At 48.7% G+C, this 20,259-nt stretch overlaps 1 protein-coding gene across 1 annotated transcript in view; it reads left to right on the top strand.

The window, feature by feature from the left end:
* Positions 1–20,259, top strand: part of kcnh5b (potassium voltage-gated channel, subfamily H (eag-related), member 5b) — a gene marked incomplete at both ends in the record, with an annotated part of 101,120 nt that overhangs the window by 55,410 nt on the left and 25,451 nt on the right. Inside the window, 4 exons of the mRNA XM_080479545.1 lie at positions 8,436–8,635; positions 12,150–12,209; positions 12,347–12,539; positions 19,411–19,607. Coding sequence (XP_080335671.1) covers positions 8,436–8,635; positions 12,150–12,209; positions 12,347–12,539; positions 19,411–19,607 — 650 coding nt within the window. The remainder of the gene's footprint in view (positions 1–8,435; positions 8,636–12,149; positions 12,210–12,346; positions 12,540–19,410; positions 19,608–20,259) is intronic.

Below are 20,259 nucleotides of genomic sequence, written 5' to 3'. Positions count from 1 at the left end.
GCCAGTACGTTCATCTCTCTGCCCTCTGGAGGTTTCCATTCATCATCCTGCGGTCTTATTCTCTTTCATCACAATGCCGTCCTCTCCTCGGCCGCTCCAGAAAGTCACGGCGTTGCCCGGAACAGAACGCTCAGCATGGCAGAGGGAGCACACCGGGCGCCCGGCACACTGAATAATAAATGTTAAGAGGAGGAGGATTTTCATGCTTCCCTCCAATGTTTTCACCTCAAGGTCCTGGAGGGAAGTGGCAGCAAAGCAAAACACTGGCATGTTTGGATCTTGATCCCTCCATCAACCTGATGTGCTTCTGGCAGCGGCGGCGGAGGAACGCCAGAGGAACGCCTGGAGGAACGCCAGAGGAACGCCTGGAGGAACGCCAGAGGAATGCCAGAGGAACGCCAGAGGAACGCCTGGAGGAACGCCAGGGAATGTCTGGAGGAACGCCAGAGGAACGCCAGAGGAATGCCAGAGGAACGCCAGGGAATGTCTGGAGGAACGCCAGAGGAACGCCTGGAGGAACGCCAGAGGAACCCCTGGAGGAACGCCAGGGAATGCCTGGAGGAACGCCTGGAGGAACGCCAGAGGAACGCCAGAGGAACGCCAGAGGAACGCCAGAGGAACGCCTGGAGGAACGCCAGAGGAACGCCAGAGGAACGCCTGGAGGAACGCCAGGGAATGCCTGGAGGAACGCCTGGAGGAACGCCAGAGGAATGCCAGAGGAACGCCTGGAGGAACGCCTGGAGGAACGCCAGAGGAACGCCTGGAGGAATGCCAGAGGAATGCCAGAGGAACGCCAGAGGAACGCCAGAGGAACGCCTGGAGGAACGCCTGGAGGAACGCCAGAGGAACGCCAGAGGAACGCCTGGAGGAATGCCAGAGGAATGCCAGAGGAACGCCAGAGGAACGCCTGGAGGAACGCCTGGAGGAACGCCAGAGGAACGCCTGGAGGAACGCCTGGAGGAATGCAAGAGGAACGCCAGAGGAACGCCTGGAGGAACGCCTGGAGGAACGCCTGGAGGAACGCCTGGAGGAATGCCAGAGGAATGCCAGAGGAACGCCAGAGGAACGCCAGAGGAACGCCTGGAGGAATGCCAGAGGAACGCCAGAGGAACGCCAGAGGAACGCCTGGAGGAATGCCAGAGGAACGCCTGGAGGAACGCCTGGAGGAACGCCAGAGGAACGCCAGAGGAACGCCAGAGGAACGCCTGGAGGAACGCCTGGAGGAACGCCAGAGGAACGCCTGGAGGAACGCCTGGAGGAACGCCAGAGGAACGCCTGGAGGAACGCCAGAGTCCAACAAGGCGCTAGTTCGTTTTTTAAAACCAAAGTCCAAAGAGTCCAGGTGGTTCTGGTTCTGAGAGTGACTCACTGGGATCAAACAAACAGCTCAGTCACAATAAGAGGAAGATCAGAAATAAACCAGCTGCAGTTCTGCTTTTAGATTCTGATTTAAACTGACGGGAGCAAGTTTGTCTTATTAAGAGTCTTCTCACCTCAGTGACTTTGGAATCCATGTCGTTTTCAAACCAACGGGGTTTGACAGAAAAGTTGATTATCCAGATGTTGAGGAGCAGACAGAGGTGAAACCTTTCCTCCATCGCTGACCTGCCTCACTTAACTTGTTGGCATGGCGACGGCAGTGTGTGGATTGAGATTCCGTGGTGTTATCAGTGCAGGAGCCTGTGGAGCTTCACCCTGGTGATCTCTGCTTCCCGGGGTGATGAAACGTTCACATCAAGACGAGGCTGATTCTCAAAGTTACAGGAAAGTTTGGATGACAAACGGCAGCAAAAGCTTTAGTTGTGACGAAGATTGAGGTCAAACCCAGAGTCTTCCTCATCCCACGTGTCAGGAAGAAGCTTCCTCAGGCCGACCCTGACGCTTCGTAGTGGAACCCTCTATATCCAAGTTCAAAGATTCATCATTAAACTCCTCAAGCTCAAATCCTGTTTCCTGTTTTCAGACGTTACTGTCCTCCCCTGTCCTCCCCTGTCCTCTCCTGTCCTCTCCTGTCCTCTCCTGTGCTCTCCTGTCCTCTCCTGTCCTCTCCTGTCCTCCCCTGTCCTCTCCTGTCCTCTCCTGTCCTCCCCTGTCCTCTCCTGTCCTCTCCTGTCCTCTCCTGTCCTCCCCTGTCCTCTCCTGTCCTCCCCTGTCCTCCCCTGTCCTCTCCTGTCCTCTCCTGTCCTCTCCTGTCCTCTCCTGTCCTCAGTCTTTACACAGTCACACTCCTTCACCTTTAACCTTTGGATCAGGGACTGAGACGGACATGGAGGTCTGGTTCCTCTGACAACTGGACCTGCTGAAGAAAAGTTCCCCCGTTGGCACAATGAGCGTCGGAGCGTTTTAAAAACTTCTTTAATTGTTTCTATTGACAAAACCTCAAAGAATCAAGTCCTTCAAACTTTAGTTCATGAATTATTTTAAGTTTAAAGAACTTGATTCATTTAGATTTTATCAACTAAAGTCATTCAATTAAGTTGGTCCAACTTTTTCTAACTATCTTAGTTTTTCAGAACAGACAGACAGACAGACATACAGAGAGACAGACAGACAGACAGACAGACAGAGAGACAGACAGACAGACAGAGAGACAGAGAGACAGACAGGCAGACAGACAGACAGACAGACAGAGAGAGAGACAGACAGACAGGCAGACAGAGAGAGAGACAGACAGACAGAGAGACAGACAGACAGACAGACAGACAGAGAGACAGACAGACAGACAGGCAGACAGAGAGAGAGACAGGCAGACAGAGAGACAGACAGACAGACAGACAGACAGACAGAGACAGACAGGTTATAATGTATTCTATGTGTTTTGATGAGCTTGTCACAGGGCAGCTGTGGGCGCAGCGTCGCAGAGCGTTTCCTCCGCCCTTCCTCCACCCTCCTCCGCTCTTCCTCCGTCCTCCTCCACCCTCCTGCCTTCACTTCCACTCAGGCTGATCAGGAAACAGGAAAAGCTGCAGGTGGAGGTTGTGAGGAAGTCGTTCTCTCCGTCAGATGATCTCATTAAGGGAGTTTGGATTGATGGAGAAGCTTCTGGAGTGGGCAGCAGCTCAGAGGGACCAGGAGGGACCAGCTCAGAGGGACCAGGAGGGACCAGCTCAGAGGGACCAGCTCAGAGGGACCAGCTCAGAGGGACCAGGAGGGACCAGCTCAGAGGGACCAGCTCAGAGGGACCAGGAGGGACCAGCTCAGAGGGACCAGCTCAGAGGGACCAGGAGAGACCAGCTCAGAGGGACCAGCTCAGAGGGACCAGCTCAGAGGGACCAGCTCAGAGGGACCAGGAGGGACCAGCTCAGAGGGACCAGCTCAGAGGGACCAGGAGAGACCAGCTCAGAGGGACCAGCTCAGAGGGACCAGCTCAGAGGGACCAGGAGGGACCAGCTCAGAGGGACCAGGAGGGACCAGGAGGGACCAGCTCAGAGGGACCAGGAGGGACCAGCTCAGAGGGACCAGGAGGGACCAGCTCAGAGGGACCAGAACCTTCCAGGAGTCACTCTCCTCCTCTTTCATGCTTTCAACTCGTCTGCTTCACTTCTGATTGAGACGCATTCACATCTTCATCACTTTCTTGTTTTGGTCTTTGAACTCGGTTTGATTAGAAGTCGGGTCACCCGACGGTCTCATTATGTCCCAGGCAGAGAAGCCATTGTTCAGTGGAACCACCCAGAACCCAGGTCCAGGACAGAACATCTTTTCTTTACATTATTATCTCCAACGTTGCTCACAGAGCGTCCAGCCTCAGGAGCTCCACAGTTCCAGAGCGTCCGTCCTGCAGTTCTGCTCAAATGTGTCTTCCTCCGTCAGACGTCCTGCAGGACGGTCCAGAGGAAGAACCCAGAAGAAGACGAGAGACTCTTCGTCTTGTCGTCTTCTAACTTATCTCTCTGTCCTCTCGCCTCCAGCTGGAGCAGCAGAGCGTCTCCACTTCACACGACAACACTTTCAAGTGAAAACGCTGAACCTCCGTTTTGCGAGTCAGTTTACAAAACATGTTAGTGACGGGAACCGAGCCGAGTCCAAACCGATTCACGTAAAACCAAACGGTGTAAAGGGATTAAACTGGTTTACCTCCATGGAGCCTCGTCACTCCAGGATTCCAGAGGGGAGAGGAGAGGAACAGCAGGAGGTGAAGCTGCTTTCAATTCGAGCTTCATGAAGAGAAAACGCTTCAGAAATGAGTGAAACAACGGTGACGTTAAAATACGTTTGATATGTTTGTTTATATGTCCAGAAATAAATATGCATTTTTAAAATGATTAAACAAATTAACATTTATTACCACATAAACATGTAAAAGTACCCAAAATTGGTTTTGTTGAGTACCGGTATCGGTTCCCAGGTATTGGTACCGGTATCGGTTCCCAGGTATTGGTACCGGTATCGGTTCCCAGGTATTGGTACTGTATCGGTTCCCAGGTATTGGTACCATATCGGTTCCCAGGTATTGGTACCGGTATCGGTTCCCAGGTATTGGTACTGTATCGGTTCCCAGGTATTGGTACCATATCGGTTCCCAGGTATTGGTACTGTATCGGTTCCCAGGTATTGGTACCATATCGGTTCCCAGGTATTGGTACCGGTATCGGTTCCCAGGTATTGGTACTGTATCGGTTCCCAGGTATTGGTACCATATCGGTTCCCAGGTATTGGTACCATATCGGTTCCCAGGTATTGGTACCGGTATCGGTTCCCAGGTATTGGTACCGGTATCGGTTCCCAGGTATTGGTACCGGTATCGGTTCCCAGGTATTGGTACTGTATCGGTTCCCAGGTATTGGTACCATATCGGTTCCCAGGTATTGGTACCGGTATCGGTTCAGATGTAAAAGATTCCATCTGGAGTCATGATAGTGTCCAGTTTATTATAGAGTAATAGTGACTTAAATCTTTTTATAGAACATTTATCCGATCTGTATCAAATTAAACTTTTGTTTATTCCTCCACCAACTAAAGAATATTTACTTTTCTTTGTAAAAGAATAATTTAAAAAGTTGTCTTCAATAAATTAAATAAATTAACAGTATTTTCAATCAAATCTCACATCAAATAAACTTAGAAGAAACTAAAGACCAATAACTAATAACCAGAACTTCTCTCTGACGTCGGCTGTTGGTTGTATTGTTTGTGTGTTGCGTTTCTCTCTTGTAATATTTTTGCAGATTGTTTTGTTATTTTCATTTTCCGACCTTGGAATTCTAAAATCCTGCCAAAACTTCTGATTTGAACCTGGAGGGAGGAAACCGACAAAAACTTTATCTGTTCAAAAAAACGAAAGTAAAATCCGGACAGCGCCCTCTGCTGTTTGCATCGCCACGCATTTTTTATTCCACCGATTTAATTCGTCACACGTTTGCAGTGATTTGGAATCGTCTGGCGACGCAGCGTGACCTGACGGAGCGTGACCTGACGCAGCGTGACCTGACGCAGCGTGACCTGACGGAGCGTGACCTGACGCAGCGTGACCTGACGGAGCGTGACCTGACGGAGCGTGACCTGACGCAGCGTGACCTGACGCAGCGTGACCTGACGGAGCGTGACCTGACGCAGCGTGACCTGACGCAGCGTGACCTGACGGAGCGTGACCTGACGCAGCGTGACCTGACGCAGCGTGACCTGACGGAGCGTGACCTGACGCAGCGTGACCTGACGCAGCGTGACCTGACGGAGCGTGACCTGACGCAGCGTGACCTGACGCAGCGTGACCTGACGGAGCGTGACCTGACGGAGCGCTGGAGGAACGCTGCTGCAGACGTGTGTGAATAACAAAGTTCACGTGTCTGAAACTAAAACCCTCTAAACGTTAGCGGAGACGAAGTTCAGCAGGTTGCATGAAGCTCGGCCATCAATGATGAATCTCAGCTTCATGTGCAGAATGTGCGGCGTGTAAAGCACCCGGGGCGTCGCTCGTCCTTCTGGTTCACACCACCATCCCATAATTATCAGCAGTTGTCCTCGTCCTCGTGGAGAATCTCTTTCATTCTCCCGGCGCTCCCACAGTGAAAAGCCGGAGCCAAAGGTAGCGGGGGATAACTGAATCAAGCAGGTGCCAGTCGTGATGGATTATTCCTCCTCCACTTTAATTGCTGATGTCGGGGAAACTGGTTCTGAACGGTGGCTGGCAGGAGCCTGGGAGTCACTCTGTCTCACCTGCAGCTTTAAAGAGCCACTTTACAGAATAATGAACTCCCGTGTCAGATCTGTCTGCTTCCAGCAGGACCTCGGGTCCTCCGGCACGGAACAACCCGGACCGTCAGAACCAAAGTCAGACTAAAGCAGGAGCTGGAAGGTCAATCAATGTCTGCGTCATCTGATGCCGGCGGATCGACCCTCAAGGACTGAAGGTCCGCCGCCGCTCTGTACTGGAGCGCCGCCTGTTTGCAGCAGGTCACCTGCTTTATGTTGACACCTGCACCTGGATTCATTCGTATAGATTCTGCTTTTATTTTGAAATCATTCCGCAGGTTATTCACTGAACAAACCCACCATGAATGACATCACGTACAAACAGGAGAATTTAAACAAGAGCATCTTCCTCCAAAGGAGATCAGCTTCTGTTGCCATGGAGACGCTCAGTGTTTCACACAGTGATGTAGCTACCTGACAGGCTAGTTAGCATTGTTAGGAGCTAATGGCTAACATGCTAGTGATGCTAACCCCGTTTGGTCTGCGCTCTACCGAGTGTAGCTCTAGTTTTCCTTTTCCTCTATCTCTTTTCTGCTTTCTTTGTTCCTCCTCCTCACTCCGGTCTGTCTCTACCACCCTGGACGTCCTGCAGTGAGGACGAGGACGAGGACGGACTCTGGAGGTTTGACAAACTGAGCAAACAGTGAAATAATCTGTGTTTTCTTCCACTGGAACAAACAGAAGGAAGTGGAGCAGGATGATATTAGTATTATTAGATTGGGTTAAAGAAGCTTTCAGACCTTGGCCTCCTGCCATTGTGTCTGAACGTGACACTGTGACCGGCGTATCGACCGTCTCTCTGCGGCGGCCAGCTTTCAGGCGGCTGCCGCTCTGCCTCCCCGCTCCTCCCTCATGATCCAGAGGTCCTCCATGACTTCATTACTGCTGCTCGCCCAGAGCGCCCCCAGAGCCCCCCCAGCCCCTCATGGCCTCCTTACCTTCAGCCGCCGTTTTAATTTGGTCCCATTAGTGAAGCTGCAACTCGACACCTGCAGAAGAACAAGAGCAGAAAACAGGAGCTTGTTTGTATTTCAGATCAATCTTCACATTGACTCTGGTTCCTCCTGATCCGATTCCTCTGGTCGCTCAGCTGCACCGTTCAGTCTGTCCTGTTCTAGGAAGTTCTGTTGGCCAACATCCTGTGAGTGTCTGGAAAAAAAACCTCCTTGAAATGTGAAGAGAGTTTCTCACAGAGCAGAAACCTTTTGAAGAGTTTTTGGTTTCTCCTCTTTCTAAAATAGAAAATAGAACATTTCAGCTGTTTTAAAGACAAATTCTGTCCAAATGTTCCTCCAGTGAGTGATGATGTTTCATCTAACATCAGATTATAGAGCACCTCCCTCCTCTAACATCAGATTATAGAGCACCTCCCTCCTCTAACATCAGATTATAGAGCATCTCCCTCCTCTAACATCAGATTATAGAGCACCTCCCTCCTCTAACATCAGATTATAGAGCACCTCCCCCTCTAACAACAGATTATAGAGCACCTCCCTCCTCTAACATCAGATTATAGAGCAGTAAAAGTACTTTTTAAATGAGTAACAGTTCTAACTTTCGGTCTCTTTGTCTGAAGACATTTTGAAGCTTTATCAACCCGTCACGTCTCATGTCCTCCCCCCTCTACCCCCCCTACCCCCCTCCATCCCCCCTTCATCCCTGATCCTCTCTGGGTTTGTCATTTCTTTGTCGTGTGTCGGCTGGGGGGGGGGGGGGGGGGGGGGGGACTATTTCAAGTGAGGTCTCTATGGAAACGGAGTTGGCAGCAGGATACCGAGGCGGCTGAAAGCCGGAGCCGTGACTCACGACAGCTCTCGGTTTGAAAGGTTGAAACAGCTCTTGATCAGGACGACTCTAGAACCATCGGCCAGCTCCCACCTGGGATTAAATATCAGATTAGAATCAGTCACTTTGTTTCGACTGTAAATCCACGACCTTTCAACTCCGTCGTGTGGAGAGTGGACCTGCTCCGCTGACCAGTGGATTCTAGCTTCCAGGTCCAAACTGGTGTTTTCGTTATTCTCCTCAGATGTTCACCAGCGGTTCTAAATAAACCTGGACACTCGTGAGAAGTACTTTTCTGAGTCATTAATCCCAACTTCAGCCTCTCAGTCACTTTGTATGGTACGAAGTCGCCACAGGCCGCATCCAGCACTGACTCATCTTTCCCTCCCCAGGCGGCCCCTTGTGGCCTGCGCTCCATATGTTGGACACCAATGACCTTCTGCTGTCTCTCTGTCCAGCTCTGCTCTACGCCACCATCTTCGGAAATGTCACCACCATCTTCCAGCAGATGTACGCCAACACCAACCGCTACCACGAGATGCTGAACAACGTGCGGGACTTCCTGAAGCTGTACCAGGTACCCAAAGGCCTGAGCGAGAGGGTGATGGACTACATCGTGTCCACATGGTCCATGTCCAAAGGCATCGACACCGAGAAGGTGAGCGCAACAAAGAAGAGAGGAGGACATACAGAGGAGGAAGTAGAGAAGAGGAAGGAGAGGGGAGGAAGTAGAGAGGAGGAAGGAGAGGGGAGGAAGTAGAGAGGAAGAAGGAGAGAGGAAGAAGTAGAGAGGAGGAAGTAGAGAGGAAGGAAGTAGAGAGGAGGAAGTAGAGAGGAGGAAGTAGAGAGGAAGGAAGTAGAGATGAAGGAAGTAGAGATGAAGAAGTAGAGAGGAAGAAGTAGAGGGGAGGAAGTAGAGAGGAAGGAAGTAGAGAGGAGGAAGGAAGTAGAGAGGAGGAAGTAGAGAGGAGGAAGTAGAGAGGAAGGAAGTAGAGAGGAGGAAGTAGAGAGGAGGAAGTAGAGAGGAAGGAAGTAGAGAGGAGGAAGTAGAGAGGAGGAAGTAGAGAGGAAGGAAGTAGAGAGGAGGAAGTAGAGAGGAAGGAAGTAGAGAGGAGGAAGTAGAGAGGAAGGAAGTAGAGATGAAGAAGTAGAGAGGAAGAAGTAGAGGGGAGGAAGTAGAGAGGAAGACGTAGAGGAGAGGAAGAAGTAGAGAGGAAGGAAGTAGAGAGGAAGAAGTAGAGGGGAGGAAGTAGAGAGGAAGAAGTAGAGAGGAGGAAGTAGAGAGGAAGGAAGTAGAGAGGAGGAAGTAGAGAGGAGGAAGTAGAGAGGAAGGAAGTAGAGATGAAGGAAGTAGAGATGAAGAAGTAGAGAGGAAGAAGTAGAGGGGAGGAAGTAGAGAGGAAGGAAGTAGAGAGGAGGAAGGAAGTAGAGAGGAGGAAGTAGAGAGGAGGAAGTAGAGAGGAAGGAAGTAGAGAGGAGGAAGTAGAGAGGAGGAAGTAGAGAGGAAGGAAGTAGAGAGGAGGAAGTAGAGAGGAGGAAGTAGAGAGGAAGGAAGTAGAGAGGAGGAAGTAGAGAGGAAGGAAGTAGAGAGGAGGAAGTAGAGAGGAAGGAAGTAGAGATGAAGAAGTAGAGAGGAAGAAGTAGAGGGGAGGAAGTAGAGAGGAAGACGTAGAGGAGAGGAAGAAGTAGAGAGGAAGGAAGTAGAGAGGAAGAAGTAGAGGGGAGGAAGTAGAGAGGAAGAAGGAGAGAGGAAGAAGTAGAGGGGAGGAAGTAGAGAGGAAGGAAGTAGAGAGGAAGAAGTAGAGGGGAGGAAGTAGAGAGGAAGAAGGAGAGGGGAGGAAGTAGAGAGGAAGAAGGAGAGAGGACGAAGTAGAGATGAAGGAAGTAGAGAGGAAGACGTAGAGGGGAGGAAGTAGAGAGGAAGAAGGAGAGGGGAGGAAGTAGAGAGGAAGAAGTAGAGAGGGAGGAAGTAGAGAGGAAGAAGGAGAGAGGAAGAAGTAGAGAGGAAGAAGTAGAGGGGAGGAAGTAGAGAGGAAGGAAGTAGAGAGGAAGACGTAGAGGGGAGGAAGTAGAGAGGAAGAAGTAGATTGGAGGAAGTAGAGAGGAAGAAGGAGAGGGGAGGAAGTAGAGAGGAAGGAAGTAGAGAGGAAGAAGTAGAGGGGAGGAAGTAGAGAGGAAGAAGGAGAGGGGAGGAAGTAGAGAGGAAGGAAGTAGAGAGGAGGAAGTAGAGAGGAAGGAAGTAGAGAGGAAGAAGTAGAGAGGAGGAAGTAGAGAGGAAGGAAGTAGAGATGAAGAAGGAGAGAGGAGGAAGTAGAGAGGAAGGAAGTAGAGATGAAGAAGGAGAGGGGAGGAAGTAGAGGGGAGGAAGTAGAGAGGAAGACGTTGTGTCGCTGCTCCAGTTCTGTTACTTTTATGACCAAAGATTTTTACCGACTTCTTTTTTTTTACGATTTTGGCCTTTTTATCTGTTTAGTAACTAAACTATCTCGTCCTCATTAAAGCGGCGCTGTCACTTTAAACTCTGCACTTTCCTTTTGAGAATCACTGTAAGAGAACTTTAACTTTACTGGGGTTGTATTTCAGTTGATCAAAGTACCCTGAATATTTGAACATTTGGACTGACTGTCCCTGGTTCTATTCATGCGTTCACACCCCTCGTCCGTCCTCTGGGGACACCGCTCCATCAGTCCCGTCTTCCAGGTAACTGCTCCGTCTGGACCAGGCAGGAGGTTAGAGGAGGTTCTTTGTCTGTTTATTCGTCTGAGCTGAGCTAATCTGTGAAAGTTAAAAAGGAGCAGAGAGAAAAGTCTCCTGGGATTGAGCGTCTTTCCTCCCGGAGCTCTGTGGGTTTGAGGTTCTGCACATTCAGGGTTTAGTTCTTCAGGGACTCGGGACGGAACGAGGTGATGAGGCGGGCAGAGAGAACCAGTTCCTGTCCAGACGTCTCATTGTCTCTCGTTTCTACAGAGATCATGAACGCAGCGTGAAGACGTGAATTATTCAGCCGCAGGACACAAGCTGGACGATAAACACCTGCTGATAATCTGTAATCTACTACAGTTACTTCTTCAATAGCAGGACAGTCAAAGGTGCAACAGGCAGGCACATGACTGAGAGACGGAATATAACATCAGATTATTGAGCATCTTCCTCCTCCAACATCAGATTATAGAGCGTCTTCCCCCTCTACCACCAGATTATAGAGCCTCTTCCTCCTCTAACATCAGATTGTAGAGCCTCTTCCTCCTCCAACATCAGATTATAGAGCCTCTTCCTCCTCCAACATCAGATTATAGAGCCTCTTCCTCCTCTACCACCAGATTATAGAGCATCCTCCTCCTCTACCACCAGATTATAGAGCCTCTTCCTCCTCCAACATCAGATTATAGAGCATCTTCCTTCTCCAACATCAGATTCTAGAGCATCTTCCTCCTCTAACATCAGAGTATAGAGCATCTCCCTCCTCTAACATCAGATTATAGAGCATCTGCCTCCTCTAACATCAGAGTATAGAGCATCTTCCTCCTCTAACATCAGATTATAGAGCATCTTCCACCTCTACCACCAGATTATAGAGCATCTTCCTCATTTACCACCAGATTATAGAGCATCCTCCTCCTTCAACATCAGATTATAGAGCATCTTCCTCCTCTACCACCAGATTATAGAGCATCTTCCTCCTCTAACATCAGATTTTAGAGCATTTTCAAATGACTTTGACAACCCAGATCACGACAAAGGTTTTTTAACATTGGGATCTGATTGGCTCAGTATTCATGACTGACAGTAGGCTGGTCCAATCACAGAGCAGGCGCTGCCCCCTTCGGACTGGTTCCCTCGACCTTCCAATCCCAGTAATCCCAGCGGACTCTGTTGACGTCCCCGTGCCTTTGTTCTTGAGCTGGAGCAGGTGTGTTGTCTTTCTCCTGGTGACCCACTGATGCCCTACATCTCGTCTTTCACACGCCGACCGTCCTCTTCCTCAGTTCCTCTGGAGTCTTCATCTCCACTTTGGTGTTTCCATCCAGACGCTTCTTAGAAACAACCCGAGGGTCCTGGAGGCCACAGCAGGAGTGGAACTCTGATTTGAAGCTTCTTTCTTTATCAGCTGAAAGAAGAAAGTCTTTTTCTTGTGAGGTTGTTTTTAATCCCTGTCCTGTCTTCTATTCCAGGTCTTGTCCATCTGTCCAAAAGACATGCGGGCTGACATCTGTGTCCACCTGAACAGGAAGGTTTGTACTGGACATTTGATTCTTATTCTCTGCATCTCTTTTAGACGTTTTATGTAACCAGTAACTAATGAAAATCAACAATCTCACCAATGAAAATAGTGACTTTGATTCTTCTTTCTGACGTCTGGCTCCATCAGGTCTTCAACGAACATCCGGCGTTCCGCCTGGCGAGCGACGGCTGCCTGCGCTCGCTGGCCGTGGAGTTTCAGACCATCCACTGCGCCCCGGGAGACCTCATCTTCCACGCCGGAGAGAGCGTGGACACCCTCTGCTTCGTGGTGTCAGGATCACTGGAGGTCATCCAGGACGACGAGGTCATCGCCATCTTAGGTGGGCGGAGCCACGCTGATGGGAGGAAGCGTGTTTGTGTGTGTGTGTGCGTGCGCACGTGTGCGTGCTCTGTTGTCAACAGTCGTGACGAACAGGCAGCAGGACACCTGGTGAATGATCCTGTGTTCAGGAACCTCTTAGCAGCGTGTTCACTTCGACTTCTGACCTCCAGGCATGAGGTACGATTAACTGTGAACGGCGTCCAGGTTCCTCTCTGACTCCGTGTTGCGTTCAGGTTCCTCTCTGACTCCGTGTTGCATTCAGGTTCCTCTCTGACTCCGTGTTGCATTCAGGTTCCTCTCTGACTCCGTGTTGCTCTCAGAGAGAGAGAGAGGACTGTTATGAGATCTTGATGTGGACTAGTAGAGCAGCAGGTGTATTGATCAGGGTCAGTTTGTATTGATCAGGGTCAGTTTGTATTGATCAGGGTCAGTCTGTATTGATCAGGGTCAGTTTGTATTGATCAGGGTCAGTTTGTATTGATCAGGGTCAGTCTGTATTGATCAGGGTCAGTTTGTATTGATCAGGGTCAGTTTGTATTGATCAGGGTCAGTCTGTATTGATCAGGGTCAGTTTGTATTGATCAGGGTCAGTTTGTATTGATCAGGGTCAGTCTGTATTGATCAGGGTCAGTCTGTATTGATCAGTTAGTCACCAGCAGCTCAGTGATATTGATCATTTCCAGCTGCTGACGTTTCTCAGCTTCCAGAGCGAAGCTTCACGAAGCGGAAAACCAAAGTTTGTTTCTTGTCTCAGTGCTTCTAGTTATTAACACGTCATGAGAATAAAATCCTCCACATCAGTCAGATCTCCTCCGACTGGTCCTCGTTAAAATTCATGATTGTAAAAATGTAAAGCTGTGTTTTGAGGAGGGAACAGATTTCTAAATATATAAATAGAGGAGCCTCAGAAGTTCATTTAGGTTCATCAAACAAGCTGCTGCTTGTTTCACTTCCTGTTCCGGCTCTTCTGTCTGCGTTCACATACTCATCTGCTAGGAAGGAATCTTTTTGCTGAGTAACTGAGTAACTCCACGTGGCTGAGATGTGATTTGAAGCTCATGTGTTCATGTGACTGTAATTAATACACCAGTTATTTTAATGAATGGCCTCGTTAGCAGAAGTGGAAGTGATGAATTCATGTTTGGACCTTCAGGCTGCTCTCGCTGAGAACAGAAGGAGCGTCATTAAACTTCTTCATTACTTTTTCTCATCCAAGTCATTAATCACTGGGTTCATCTGTGAAGATTGAACCGTTTCAGGCGGGTCCAACCGTTTCCCTGCTGCAGGACTGATGTTAGTTTGGAAGCAGAAGCTGGACTGTCAGTGGACCCGGTGTTTCTAAAGCCGACGCCTCAGGTCGGTTCTGAGCATGCTCAGTGCGTGTCCGTGACTCCGCCTCCTGAGGCAGAAACTTCCTGTTTTATGAGAAAAACTTTGCTTCCATTGTGAAAACTCTACTCTCATGCTTGACTCGAGTGAAAATGCCAAATTGTTCCGTTTTGCATTTTGCATTTAAAAAGCTTTGAAAACGATGGAGTTGGCATGCCAGGCCACAGGGGGGCGCTGTTTGTTGTTTAGGCGACAGAAGAAGTTGGATTGTTATTACGGTGACTGTCAAAATAAAAGTACCAAGTCCAGGAGAATATGGACTGGGAGCCATGACACCACGGAGGAAACTGTTCTGATTGGCTCTACTGAGCATGTGCAGAACTTTCAGAAAAGTTGTGTTTTCCCCACGTTGCCATGGAGACGGAGTCTGAGCTTTTTTCTGTCTCTTCTGCTAACGAGCTAGTTCACACACACACACACACACACACACACACACACACACACACACACACACACACACACACACACACACACACACGAGCTTATTGGAGCCACCGTGACCCGGTTGGTCTGGCAGTGAATCATTTGATAACAGACACTTTGGACGCCTGTATCAGACTGTGAATCCTGCAGTTTGAACCAGACCTGATATATTGACAGGAACGTCAGGAGCACTTCAGCGGTGCCCGGTCTCCTCCTCTCACGGCGCAGTGTGGATCATTACTGGCTGCTGCTGCGGCGTCTCCTCCTACTCAGTGCAGGATAATAGCCTGACAGGGTGACCGCCGCCTCAGCACGGCGGCAGCAGATTGCCGGCTGTAATGTCTCTTGCTGGACGGCGGTGTGCTGAGCTGCGGCGGGAGATAAAGCGGCGCGAGGGCTCGAGCCCGCCCACTGGCAATTTGTTTTTCTGCTGATGGCGGGACGGCGGCTGCAGCAACACGAGGCGAAACGACTCGTTTGTCAGGATGTTAACTGCCAGGAGCTGCTGCTTATGGAGACAAGAAGATCTCCTGAGTGATTCGATTATCGCCCATAAACCTGAGTGAGGCGGCTGGAACACAGCGCCTCCTCCTGGCTGCTCTCCAAAACACTCTGCTTTTTATTTTAATAATTAACGTATGTGTATTACTCATTGTTCAGCTTGACAGGCTGAAGGGAAAACGCATTGTTCTGAAGACAATGTAGTTACCATGCCAGGCCACTAGTTGGGGCTGTTGTTAGTTTCAGTACTGAACACACACACACACACACACACACACACACACACACACACACACACACACACACACACACACACACACACACACACAGCAGAGAACAATGAGCTCTAAACATGAACAACAGGAGAACACAGACGTTCTAGTGGACAGAACACCAAGCTGGATTGTTATAACGGTGACTGTCAAAATAAAACTACCAAGTTGGATTGTTATAACGGTGACTGTCAAAATAAAACTACCAAGTTGGATTGTTATTACGGTGACTGTCAAAATAAAACTACCAAGTTGGATTGTTATAACGGTGACTGTCAAAATAAAACTACCAAGTTGGATTGTTATAACGGTGACTGTCAAAATAAAACTACCAAGTTGGATTGTTATAACGGTGACTGTCAAAATAAAACCACCAAGTTGGATTGTTATTACGGTGACTGTCAAAATAAAACTACCAAGTTGGATTGTTATAACGGTGACTGTCAAAATAAAACTACCAAGTTGGATTGTTATAACGGTGACTGTCAAAATAAAACCACCAAGTTGGATTGTTATTACGGTGACTGTCAAAATAAAACCACCAAGCTGGATTGTTATTACGGTGACTGTCAAAATAAAACCACCAAGTTGGATTGTTATAACGGTGACTGTCAAAATAAAACTACCAAGTTGGATTGTTATAACGGTGACTGTCAAAATAAAACCACCAAGTTGGATTGTTATTACGGTGACTGTCAAAATAAAACCACCAAGCTGGATTGTTATTACGGTGACTGTCAAAATAAAACCACCAAGTTGGATTGTTATAACGGTGACTGTCAAAATAAAACTACCAAGTTGGATTGTTATAACGGTGACTGTCAAAATAAAACCACCAAGTTGGATTGTTATTACGGTGACTGTCAAAATAAAACCACCAAGTTGGATTGTTATTACGGTGACTGTCAAAATAAAACCACCAAGTTGGATTGTTATTACGGTGACTGTCAAAATAAAACCACCAAGTTGGATTGTTATTACGGTGACTGTCAAATTAAAACCACCAAGCTGGATTGTTATTACGGTGACTGTCAAAATAAAACCACCAAGTTGGATTGTTATAACGGTGACTGTCAAAATAAAACCACCAAGTTGGATTGTTATAACGGTGACTGTCAAAATAAAACCACCAAGTTGGATTGTTATTACGGTGACTGTCAAAATAAAACCACCAAGTTGGATTGTTATAACGGTGACTGTCAAAATAAAACTACCAAGTTGGATTGTTATAACGGTGACTGTCAAAATAAAACCACCAAGTTGGATTGTTATTACGGTGACTGTCAAAATAAAACTACCAAGTTGGATTGTTATAACGGTGACTGTCAAAATAAAACCACCAAGTTGGATTGTTATTACGGTGACTGTCAAAATAAAACCACCAAGTCGGATTGATATTATGGTGACTGTCAAAATAAAACCACCAAGTTGGATTGTTATTACGGTGACTGTCAAAATAAAACCACCAAGTTGGATTGTTATTATGGTGACTGTCAAAATAAAACCACCAAGTTGGATTGTTATTACGGTGACTGTCAAAATAAAACCACCAAGTTGGATTGTTATAACGGTGACTGTCAAAATAAAACCACCAAGTTGGATTGGATTGTTATAACGGTGACTGTCAAAATAAAACTACCAAGTTGGATTGTTATAACGGTGACTGTCAAAATAAAACCACCAAGTTGGATTGTTATTACGGTGACTGTCAAAATAAAACTACCAAGTTGGATTGATATTATGGTGACTGTCAAAATAAAACCACCAAGTTGGATTGATATTATGGTGACTGTCAAAATAAAACCACCAAGTTGGATTGTTATTATGGTGACTGTCAAAATAAAACTACCAAGTTGGATTGTTATTACGGTGACTGTCAAAATAAAACTACCAAGTTGGATTGTTATTATGGTGACTGTCAAAATAAAACCACCAAGTTGGATTGTTATTACGGTGACTGTCAAAATAAAACTACCAAGTTGGATTGTTACTACGGTGACTGTCAAAATAAAAGTCTGGAAGTCATGGGACCATGGAGGAAACTTAGTTCTGCTTGGTCAGTTACTGAGCATGTGCAGAAGGTCTACTTATTGTGTATGAGCGGTAGCAGCGATTCAGAAAAGCTGTTTCCCTCCCGTTTCCATGGAAACGGAGTCGGTTCTGAAGAAGTGTTTTCCAGTGACTCTTCGCGCCGTTGTCCTGGAAACAGACCTCCAAAAGGAAAGGAAGTATACTGCAGAGGTAAACAGAGGATTTCATTCCAGGACTCCAGGATCCTCCAGGTGAACTCCAGAGGGTTAAATCATCTTCACCTGCCCTCCCTTCCTCTTCTCTCCCTAGCAACACGTTTACCTGCTCCTTAGCAACCGAGCTGCAGAGTTGCATATTTGCAGGAGCGTTCACGGTTCATTGCCCAGCTTCACATCTTCACACAAATCTACAGCTCAGGAAAAGTTCTGAAGCAGCACAGCGGGTCACACCATCAGCCAGAACATTATGACCACCGGACACAGTGGAGTCCAACTGAACCCGTCCAGAACAAATCCAAAATACAGTCAAATGTTTCGTCCAGAAACTTGTTAAAATCAGACAACAAACTTATTGTATGATAACAGCTCTTCCAAACTTCAGTTCAATTCACATTATTTCCACAGCACCAAATACTAAGTCATTTCACGCCACCGTTCCAGAAAGAAACACAACAATCAGTACATATAAAGGTAGATTACTCTATTCAGTACACTGATCTACTCTCTGATAAAGTCAGTCTGAAAACCAGTGAAATAACTTCCACATGGACGGACGAGCCGACGGTTCTCAGTAGGACGTCGTGCAAAGCGTCACACCACGCCACCACGCCACCTTCTTCCCATAATGCACCTCAGGTAAGCCCCGCCCACCTGGAATAGGATCATCTTGTTCCATTGTTGTCCTCTGATGCTCTCTGATCTCTGAGCGTCACCTGGACGTCACCTGGTCGCTCCTCTGATGGAGACAAACTGACCCTGAACCTCCGCCTCCCAGAACAAAACACTGACCTGCTGCATGTCGCTTTGCACCTCACATACCTTCATGGTTTGTTTGTTTATGAGTGAGGGGGGGGGGAGGAGAGGGAGAGAGAGAGGGGGGGGAGAGAGGGAGGGAGAGAGAGAGAGAGAGGATGTCGTCTCCCCCTCGGAGTCTTTTCCTCTGAACAGCTGACGGAGGCTCAGCCAGCAGGACTGGTCTGGAATGAGCTCCCTGGAGAGCTGCAGCTCCTACCAATTATCTGTCTGGGTGTGTGTGTGTGTGTGGGGGGGGGGGGGGGGGGGGGGCTGTGAGAAGTGAGTTTGACTCTTACAATGGGGTTAAAACTCTCAGCAGGGACTGTGAGGCTCTAAAGGCTCTAAAGGCTCTAAAGGCTGTGGAAGGTTCCAGACTGAGTGTTGCTCACTTTCCTATTTAATCTTTATATCAGAAAAAAATCTCCTCAAAGCTCAAGAGACAACTAACCTGCAGAAATCAACCTGGACTAACTAACCCGTCAAGCAGGAGTGAAAGTGAAAGCTGAACATCCATGAGTACTGTGAGGTTTAAGTACTGCAAAGGATGAAGGAGATTACTCCTCCTCAATAGGAACTATTCCTTCTGCGCTCTCATCAGAACTCACCTCAGTGATGAAGGTTTAATCTAATAGTTTAAAACGGCTCCAAGGTGGAACTTTTATCAAACGTTCCAGCTCCAGCAACTTTTCTGAATCGCTGCTACTGTACATGTACTTCACAACCGTAGTAACTAGTAGTCCTGCACAACAATCCAACTTGGTACTTTTATTTTGACAGTCACCGTAATAACAATCCAACTTGGTACTTTTATTTTGACAGTCACCGTAATAACAATCCAACTTGGTACTTTTATTTTGACAGTCACCGTAATAACAATCCAACTTGGTACTTTTATTTTGACAGTCACCGTAATAACAATCCAACTTGGTACTTTTATTTTGACAGTCACCGTAATAACAATCCAACTTGGTACTTTTATTTTGACAGTCACCGTAATAACAATCCAACTTGGTACTTTTATTTTGACAGTCACCGTAATAACAATCCAACTTGGTACTTTTATTTTGACAGTCACCATAATAACAATCCAACTTGGCGGCCTGTCCAGTAGAATGTCTGTGTTCTGTTAATGTTTAGAGCTCGTTGTTTCAGCTGGAGGGTTGTGTGAACAGGCTCTAACCCTGACCCTTTGACCTTTGACCCTTGACCTTTGACCCTTGACCCCTCCGTGTGTCCTCAGGTAAAGGCGACGTGTTCGGCGACGTGTTCTGGAAGGAAACCACTCTGGCTCACGCCTGCGCTAACGTGCGGGCGCTGACGTACTGCGACCTGCACGTCATCCGGAGGGAGGCGCTGCTCAAAGTCCTGGAGTTCTACACCGCCTTCGCCAACTCCTTCTCACGCAACCTCATCCTCACCTGCAACCTGCGCAAGAGAGTAAGCTGCTCCCTCCTCCTCCTCGCTCCCTCCTCCTCGCTCCCTCCTCCTCGCTGGCTCCTCCTCCTCGCTCCTTCCTCCTCGCTCCCTCCTCCTCGCTGGCTCCTCCTCCTCGCTGGCTCCTCCTCCTCGCTCCCTCCTCCTCCTCGCTCCCTCCTCCTCGCTGGCTCCTCCTCCTCGCTCTCTCCTCCTCCTCGCTCCCTCCTCCTCCTCGCTCTTTCTCCTCGCTCCTTCCTCCTCGCTCCTTCCTCGCTCCTTCCTGCTCGCTCCCTCCTGCTCGCTCCCTCCTGCTCGCTCCCTCCTCCTCGCTCCCTCCTCGCTCCTTCCTCCTCGCTCCCTCCTCCTCGCTCCTCCTCCTCGCTCCTTCCTCATCGCTCCCTCCTCCTCCTCGCTGGCTCCTCCTCTGGAGCTCCTCCTCGCTCCCTCCTCCTCCTCGCTGGCTCCTCCTCGCTCCCTCCTCCTCCCTCCCTCCTCCTCTGGAGCTCCTCCTCGCTCCCTCCTCCTCTGGAGCTCCTCCTCCTCGCTCCCTCCTCCTCGCTCCCTCCTCCTCTGGAGCTCCTCCTCGCTCCCTCCTCCTCCCTCCCTCCTCCTCTGGAGCTCCTCCTCGCTCCCTCCTCCTCTGGAGCTCCTCCTCCTCGCTCCCTCCTCCTCC

Source organism: Lipophrys pholis, assembly GCF_963383615.2.
Source record: "Lipophrys pholis genome assembly, chromosome: 14".
Taxonomy (NCBI): domain Eukaryota; kingdom Metazoa; phylum Chordata; class Actinopteri; order Blenniiformes; family Blenniidae; genus Lipophrys; species Lipophrys pholis.
Note: the sequence above shows the minus strand (reverse complement) of the source record. Positions and strands in the feature narration are given on the sequence as shown.